At 44.5% G+C, this 8,808-nt stretch overlaps 1 protein-coding gene across 1 annotated transcript; it reads left to right on the top strand.

Annotated features, from left to right (window-relative positions):
• The first annotated feature begins 93 nt into the window (after window positions 1-93).
• LOC119291945 (putative aconitate hydratase, cytoplasmic) lies at window positions 94-7,527 on the top strand. The gene is made up of 20 exons (XM_037570754.1): window positions 94-236; window positions 342-449; window positions 840-1,000; window positions 1,484-1,576; window positions 2,637-2,822; window positions 2,906-3,067; window positions 3,239-3,383; window positions 3,464-3,606; window positions 3,687-3,743; window positions 3,836-3,915; window positions 3,990-4,065; window positions 4,356-4,541; window positions 4,826-4,893; window positions 4,972-5,090; window positions 5,168-5,289; window positions 5,869-5,967; window positions 6,074-6,553; window positions 6,666-6,764; window positions 6,857-7,099; window positions 7,190-7,527. The coding sequence occupies exons 4-20, from the start codon at window positions 1,523-1,525 to the stop codon at window positions 7,259-7,261; spliced, it is 2,391 nt and encodes a 796-aa protein (XP_037426651.1). The 5' UTR covers window positions 94-236; window positions 342-449; window positions 840-1,000; window positions 1,484-1,522; the 3' UTR covers window positions 7,262-7,527.
• Window positions 7,528-8,808: the final 1,281 nt, after the last annotated feature.

Raw genomic sequence — 8,808 nt, 5'->3', positions numbered from 1 at the left:
CTCGGCCCGCGCCACCGCCGCGGCCGCGGCAGCGATCTCCAGGCCCGCTGCGGCCGCCGCCGCGGAGCCAGCCCCCTCCCCGTCCCCGTCCCCGCTCCACGCCGCCCGCGGCGGCCAGGGCCCCCGCGGGGCCTTCGCGTCGGGCCTCGCGGGCCGCCTCTTCGGCGGCCGCCGTGCCGCCGCCCGCTCCTCCTCCTCCGCCGCCGCCGTCTTCGAGCGCCGATTCGCCTCTGCCGGTAAGGACCCCCCGCCACCTCGAAACGGATCGTCGCGTCGCGTCGCTCTATCCTCTCGCTAACAGGGCCTCCGCCTGGTTGTTCGTTCGTTTGTTTGTTTCGCAGCGACGAAGAACTCGTACGATGAAATCCTCACGAGCCTCGCCAAGCCGGGAGGGGGAGCCGACTTCGGCAAGTACTACAGCCTGCCCGCGCTCGCCGATCCGCGGATTGGTGAGTTGTTTCCCTGTTCCCCACCATTTTCGTCTGCTATTATGGCGTGGTATCCGTCTTATGCGGCCTGGTTCCTAGCCCGCGCCGTGTGTTGGGTGAATTGAGAATCTAATCAGGCTCTGCACGGCGTTTTGGTCCCTCTGTTACCGCTTGTTGTGAGTTGGGTGCATGAATTGTTTGGTTCTCCAAAGCGATGCGTAATAGGCTCTGATCTGCTCCTTCTTGGATAGTCTGTAATGTTGGTGAAATTTGGCTGCTCCACGTTCCCATGGGGCGAATTGTGAATTCTGACGGTGGAATTGACCTCTGGATGCGTTGTTTTCTAGTCAGTTTTGTATATCGCTGAATTATGTGAATTGCCGATGATTTGACCCATGACTTTTATATCAGATCGGCTACCCTACTCGATAAGGATTCTGCTCGAGTCGGCAATCAGAAACTGCGACGAGTTCCAGGTCACGGGGAAGGACGTTGAGAAGATCCTAGACTGGGAGAACAGTGCCACCAAGCAAGTCGAAATCCCGTTCAAGCCAGCCCGTGTCCTCCTCCAGGTATTGATCCTGATTCCTGCCATCGTCTCCACTTCTTTTGTTCCAAGTTGTCCAGTTGCCGTGGAAAGAATATGTGAGTTGGAAAGGTTCGAGTCAATAGCTTTTGGTGGCAGGAATATTGGAAATGGAGGCCCCCTTTCCTATCCTTTCAAGAAAGTGTAGTTCCCCAATCACCATGTCTTATTCCCATTATGTATGTGATGTATGATTGCTGCTGTCACCTGGATTTTTAAAGATAGATATCGTGCACCAGTAGGTGATAGGTTTCTGTATAAGATTAGCTGCTTCGTCATCACATATTCTTCTTCTAGTGACAATTATAAAAGTCAACACTTCTATTTTAATCTGGCAAGCAGTACTGTAAGCTGGATACATTGCTTATTTTATTCTGATACGTTTCTGCTGAGATGTTTGATGATGTGGATCCTTGCTCTGCTTGCTGAAATCTTCAGTTTATTCACTTCATCATTTGTCTCTTTATAGGATTTCACTGGTGTCCCAGCAGTTGTTGATCTTGCTTGTATGAGGGATGCTATGAGCAAACTTGGGAGTGACCCGAACAAAATTAATCCTCTGGTGAGTTCATTGACCAGTGGTCACATTTACTATCTCCTTGTCTTAATAGCTTCTTGGAAATATATTTGACATTCGTGTTTTGTTTACTGCCCGACTTATCCTTCAGTATGCCACATTTTGATATGCAATGTTACAAAAGAATCATCAAGTGAGCATGCTTATGTTTTGATACAATTGATAACCAAGTTACGTAACTGACCATATATGTTGTAAAAATTGCTGCATTGATTGAGAATTTCTCATAGCATCTCTTTGGTCCTTCGTTCATTATTATCTTAACTAACAGCCTTTCATCTTATCTTGTTTAATCAAGACTAAGGTAGAATGTATGATTTTGTTTTTATTCCGAACATATATGCTTTATTGAACACAGATCAGATCATTAATTATTGATGGTGTTTTTAAGTGTGAGTGTATGACTGTTTAGTCTTAAATATTGAGGTTAGCCCCTTAGAGGGTGCTTGGATACAAGGGACTATTTTTAGTCTGACTAAAAATAGTCTCTTTTAGAGGCTAAAGTTCCAAGCACCCCTGACTAAAGAGAGGCTAGGACTAGTCTTGAGGCTAAAATCTTTTAGTCATGGGAAACCTACTAAAATATGTATTAGCTCTCTCTCTCCTCATTTAATTCCTCTCCTTAGTTCTGGATTGGAGGGTTTGGAGGATAATAAATGCTCAATAACTAGATTTTAGTCTCTTTAGTACTTGGATCCAAGCATGGGTGAGACTAGCAAGTTTTAGTCCCACTACTTTTAGTCATGGGACTAAAACGTATCCAAGCATGCTCTTAGCATATCATCTTATTCCAGTTAGTCAAGCTATGACATCTATTCCAGTTAGGGTTTGAATGATACGTTTGCAACTTCTTAATCCTATCAACTGTAATTGATTAAAGGGTTTCAAAAGATAATCCATGTAGCCTTTTCCCCTCAAAGTGGGCGCTACCGCAGCCTGCAACTGCTCTCTTTGTCAACTGACCCCCAAGGGTAGCTTTAGCATGACAGTTTTATGCCTGTGTCTTTGTGCTCTTGCTTATATTGCTGCATGTATATTTTTTCAGGTACCTGTAGACCTTGTTGTGGATCATTCAGTACAAGTTGATGTGGCAAGATCGGAAAATGCTGTTCAGGCAAATATGGAGCTTGAGTTCAGCCGTAACAAGGAGCGGTTTGGATTCTTGAAATGGGGTTCCACTGCATTCAATAACATGCTTGTTGTTCCACCTGGATCTGGAATTGTTCACCAGGTATTTCAATAAAACAACTGTTTTGTTCTTAAATAATCATCTAAGTTACTTCTGTTAGTAAACACTAACAATTCCGTTTCTAGGTGAATCTTGAATATCTGGCCAGGGTTGTCTTCAACAATGGTGGGATACTTTACCCTGATAGTGTTGTCGGCACAGATTCACACACAACTATGATAGATGGTCTTGGTGTTGCTGGATGGGGAGTTGGTGGTATAGAGGCAGAAGCTACAATGCTTGGGCAGGTGAAGTTAATATCTGCTGATAACAAGTTTTTATCTCTGATAGTATGCCTGCAACGATTTATGTTTTATGTTTGGGACCTCTCTGACATAAAAAAGAGGGTGTGAAACAGATAGTTGCTGGGATCATCCATTTATGCCAATTGTCTGAATTGATTGTGGTCTGTTCTGCAGCCAATGAGCATGGTCTTGCCAGCAGTTGTTGGTTTTAAGTTATCAGGGAAGCTGAGGAATGGAGTTACAGCCACAGACTTGGTTCTAACAGTAACTCAAATGCTTAGGAAACATGGTGTTGTTGGGAAGTTTGTTGAATTTTATGGTACCCCTCATGCCATTGCTTCGTAATCCACACCGCTTTCTTTTACGAGCTTCTCTAATGTTGCACACTACAAATTCCAGGGGGAGGTATGGGTGAACTATCTCTTGCTGATAGGGCTACTATCGCAAACATGGCACCAGAATATGGTGCGACTATGGGTTTCTTCCCAGTTGATGCAAAGACATTGGACTACCTGAAGCTAACTGGCAGAAGTGATGAAACTGTATGTTATAGGCTGTGATTGCATTTCGATTTGCACCTTAACTGCACATGCATCTAGTTTTTGACAGTCACATTCTGTAGGTGGCCATGATAGAGACTTACCTCCGTGCAAATAATATGTTTGTCGACTACAAGCAGGTGATTTCATACTTTATTTGATGATAAGTTGTCTACTATGTGTTAATATACTTCTATTTTTTTGTAATACTGATGCTTCTCCTTTGATGTAGGTTCAAGCTGAAAGAGTGTATTCATCTTATCTGGAACTTGACTTGGATGAGGTGGAACCATGTCTGTCCGGACCAAAACGGTAATGTAACCGGGGGAACTCATATCCTTGGCATATGCGTCTCATTCTTGACTAATGAAAGATATACTCAACAGGCCTCATGATAGAGTGACATTGAAGAACATGCAGTCAGATTGGCTTTCTTGCCTGGACAACAAAGTAGGGTTCAAGGTAAGAATTTACGTCCATACTCTACTGTTGTTCTTGTGTTATTTGCCATAATCTTGCTGTTTATTTATTGATAAGATGGATTTTTATCATTCTTGGATATCCTATGAAAATACAATGTTGGCTAGGTGATTGTCTAAAAAAAACAATGTTGATTGGATGATTGGAATTCCATACTGCAATAATATTGCAGAAAATACATATACAAATACTTCATACCTGAAAATTTACTGTGCTTTTTTTTATCCCCCTCTTTCCCCTTCTCTTATGCTCACTACACCGTTTCTGTGCAGGGTTTTGCTGTCCCCAAGGAATCACAGGGTAAAGTTGCTGAGTTTTCATTCCGTGGGACGCCAGCAAAGATAAAGCATGGTGATGTTGTAATTGCGGCTATCACCAGTTGCACCAACACATCAAATCCTAATGTAATGCTGGGAGCTGCTTTGGTTGCCAAAAAGGCTTGTGACCTAGGCCTGGAGGTTCGTCTCACTGTCCTCAACTTTATGTTTTCTGATTTCTGCTTATAGTTATGTCAATTTCTCACTTTGTCTTGTGCTATTTCAAAACATGAGGAACTCCATCATGTTCGTAATTCGTACCCTCATGTTAAAATGGGTTCAGTTAGTTTTATGTTTGAAATTGTTGCAGCCTTTTCTCTTATTGCAAGTGAAGTTTATGATTTAGTGCTACTTTCTCTGCCTATGTTCTGTTAATTTTAGGTTGCCAACTGTTGCTCTAGTTTAACACTGTTGGTATTAATTAGGTGAAACCATGGATTAAGACAAGTCTTGCGCCAGGTTCTGGTGTTGTGAAGAAGTACTTGGACAAGAGGTGCCTCTTGCTTCTCTAGACTAAAAGTTCCCTTTCATTGGGGATCCTTTGTTAATTTTTCTTTGTTTTCCTTTGCAGTGGTCTGCAGAAGTATCTTAACCAGCTTGGTTTCAATATTGTTGGCTATGGGTGTACAACGTGCATAGGAAACTCTGGAGATCTTGATGAATCCGTAGCTGCTGCAATTACCGACAACGGTGAGATTGACATTGCTGGTTGAGAAAGGATTGAAAGTTGTGAAATAGTGCATTTTACTCACTTTTTTATCTTTCAGATGTTGTCGCTGCTGCTGTGTTGTCTGGGAACAGGAATTTCGAAGGCCGTGTACATGCGTTGACCCGAGCAAATTATCTCGCATCTCCCCCATTGGTTGTGGCCTATGCTCTCGCTGGCACGGTAAGAGAACATGCATTTTCCCAATATTGAAACCTCTGCATATTATTTCAAACTAAATTGTGGAAGTACCGGAACAAATAAAGATTGCTGTCATTTATGTAATGCTACTACTTGGACTCACCAATACAATTTGTGTGTGAGAGGAGGGTGCATACCTACTAAGCTAACTAGTTCAAATGCCTGTGTAGTTATTCTTTTGGTTCGCCTTGCTAAATCGTGGAACTAGCCATACAAATCAATAATGTGTATTTTTATGTAATGCTACTACTTTTTTTCCGGGCAACTATAATGCTACAACTTGGATTGACAGATAAAATTCATTACTGTGAGAGCCCTGATCTAAGCTAACTACTCCCTTCATCCCATAATGTAAGACCTTTTTGACACTACACTAGTGTCAAAAAATGTCTTACATTATGGGACAGAGGGAGTAGTTCAACCTTCTGCCTAAATATTCTTGTGATTTTCTAGCAATGCACTAGCGCAAGCAAGGTGCAGTTCTACTAAGCCAACACGTTCAAACTTCTCCCTCCTTATTCTTGTGATTTTCCTTGCTGAACTGTCGACCATGTGCTGCAGGTTAATATTGATTTTGAGAAAGAACCAGTAGGCATCTCAAAAGATGGGAAAGAGGTTTTCTTCAGGGATATTTGGCCTACCACTGATGAGATTGCTGAGGTGGGCACTGCAACTTTAATTTTTGTTATATTTATCTCCATGTACTCTTTGAGACCATATTAGATTTGGGATATTCCTCATATATTTGTGCTGTTAATTCTTGTAGGTTGTTAAGGCGAGTGTGCTCCCAGACATGTTCAAGGGCACATATGAGGCAATCACCAAAGGAAATCCTATGTGGAATGAGCTGCCAGTATCAGCAAGCACTCTCTACCCATGGGATCCAAAATCAACATACATCCATGAGCCTCCTTATTTCAAGGATATGACAATGACCCCTCCTGGCGCACGGCCTGTGAAGGATGCGTATTGTCTTCTCAACTTCGGTGACAGTATCACAACTGATCACATATCCCCAGCTGGAAGCATCCACCCAGACAGCCCAGCTGCCAAATATCTAAAGGAGCGCAATGTTGAAAGGAAGGACTTCAACTCATATGGCAGTCGACGAGGGAACGATGAGATCATGGCTAGGGGAACTTTTGCCAACATTCGCATTGTGAACAAGTTCTTGAAGGGAGAGGTTGGCCCCAAAACCGTCCATGTTCCATCAGGGGAGAAGCTTGCTGTTTTTGATGCTGCTATGGTAATATATACTTGAACTTCATAGAATCCAGAGTTTGCTTTTCATTGATGCAACATAGAAAGCATTCATATCTCATTGAACGATTTTCATTTTGTGTGTGTGTTTTTGACAGAAATACAAGAATGAAGGGCATGACACTATCATCCTGGCTGGTGCTGAGTATGGCAGTGGAAGCTCAAGGGATTGGGCTGCAAAGGGTCCAATGCTTCAGGTAACTATGCTTCCCACCTAATAGTCTCTTTGCTTACATCATGACACTAGCTGTCACTAATGGTTTGTGCTGCTTTCGCTTTGTGTCTGCAGGGAGTGAAGGCCGTGATAGCCAAGAGTTTTGAGAGGATTCACCGTAGCAATCTTGCTGGAATGGGCATCGTCCCTCTATGCTTCAAGGCTGGGGAGGATGCCGACAGTCTTGGCTTAACTGGCCATGAGCGTTACACCATCCAGCTTCCGACTGATGTGAATGAAATCAAGCCTGGCCAAGATGTTACAGTCACAACCGACAACGGCAAGTCGTTCACGTGCACACTCCGCTTTGACACCGAGGTACAGACATTCTTTCCTGAGCATTTTGTCTAGGCGAGTGTTGACTATCAATGGTGATTTCTGACGTTGAAATTGTTGATTTGTGTTCAGGTGGAGCTTGCTTACTACACCCATGGTGGTATTCTACCATATGTCATCAGAAAGATTGCAGCCGAGCAATAGAGAGATGATTGCGACGACGAGGCAACTTGTAATTGTTGTAAACAGTTTGTTTAGCAAGTCGTGTTTGAGGAGTACCCCCTCAAATAACATCTGAGATGTCTGCAGAGAACTCGGAAATTTTGAGCGCGTAACACGCTAGGTTTTCGTTTGAAGGCACTATGTTAATAATATGCCTCACAACTGATGAGATGCTTTTGCATATTGTAACGGTCTATGAACAATGAGGTGGAATCAGCCGAAGGAATGTCCACATTGTTTTCTCTTTCCTGGGTTATTTTCTGGTAACCCCAGAATGATATGTCTATTGTTCTAATTGTGCACACCGATCATCTGGTTTTGGATGACTAGATTCAGCAAAACCCGGTGATGGCAGTAAGAAAGATTATTAGGAAGTTGGCCTGCGCACCAATTATATATGATGCAAGGCTATTAAAAGCAAGAATGTGTTGGCGATGGAGCGTGGTTGTGAATCGGGCCTGCACAGACCACAGCCTCCATATTTAGAGGCCACGAGGTTGTTTTTGGATTATGGCGATCGCGGCGTGCCAAACTCTGCTACAGTGCATCTCGTGGCGAATGGGACACCAACTGTTGGTAACTGTGGGGGCTTTCTTTTGGATTATAATCTCCATTCTCTCTTGTGCGACAGTTTGTGGTTCATCAGCAGTCAGCAGTCTATCTAACCAAATGCTCGGTAATGTGAAAGCAGAAAGCCCACCAGCGGCGGCAGCAGTGTCTCGTCCTGTGGCATGCTGGCTTAGTTAGTGGAAGCAAAAGAGCTCTGTTGGCTCAGGCTCGTTGAGTTGATGATTCTTACCTCTCTGTGTGTCCTCCGCTAGTCGGGGTGGGTCTTCAACCTACACGACCTGGTAACCCAGGTGAAATTACGATAAAAAAAGCATGGATATGAGAGAGGTGGATAACTAAATTGGCATGTACTTAAAAAAGGGACTTGTTATTTTATTTCAGAATCCACAATGAAAGCGAACCAACCTGTGGTTGGATGGTTAGAGGGACTATGGTATCCCCAACCCATCAGGGTTCAAGTCCTGATGCTCGCATTTATTCATGAATATATTTTAGGATTTCCGGCGATGCGGAATCGCTCACCCCTGAGCTCGGATGGCAACCCTGGCCACCTCACCTCTCATAGGAATCCATACGTCGCCATCGTCACCGGCCAAGACCAAGAAGCCCACACCACCGACGAATAGGCAGAGCACCACCGCGCCGAGCCCCTGACCCCCTGGACTCCCAAGGTGGCGCCTTCAAGAAGGAATCGACGCCGAGGCGCCGTCGCCACCCAATCAAGAGATTTTAGGCTTTCGCCCTTGGCCAGGGGCAGAGGGCAAGGAGGAGGTCTCGATGTCGCCCACCAGAGGGAGAAACGGCGCCGAGAGCATCGCCAACATCATGACCAGCACCGCCGGTCAAGGGTTTCCCCCGACCCCGAGCTCGAACCTCCACTGCATCGCCAATCATCCAAGCAAGATGCCTGGGGGAAGCCCACGACTGGCAGGCAGAGGGGAACAAGCGCCTGTGCAGCC

Source organism: Triticum dicoccoides, chromosome 4B (genome assembly GCF_002162155.2).
Source record: "Triticum dicoccoides isolate Atlit2015 ecotype Zavitan chromosome 4B, WEW_v2.0, whole genome shotgun sequence".
NCBI lineage: Eukaryota > Viridiplantae > Streptophyta > Magnoliopsida > Poales > Poaceae > Triticum > Triticum dicoccoides.
Note: the sequence above shows the minus strand (reverse complement) of the source record. Positions and strands in the feature narration are given on the sequence as shown.

Excerpts from the sequence above, each read along its gene's own strand:
- LOC119291945 (XM_037570754.1), top strand. The coding sequence starts at position 1,523 with ATGAGGGATGCTATGAGCAAACTTGGGAGTGACCCGAACAAAATTAAT. Across the intron at positions 1,577-2,636 it reads CGAACAAAATTAATCCTCTG|GTACCTGTAGACCTTGTTGT; the intron begins GTGAGTTCATTG and ends ATATTTTTTCAG. Across the intron at positions 6,765-6,856 it reads CAAAGGGTCCAATGCTTCAG|GGAGTGAAGGCCGTGATAGC; the intron begins GTAACTATGCTT and ends TTGTGTCTGCAG.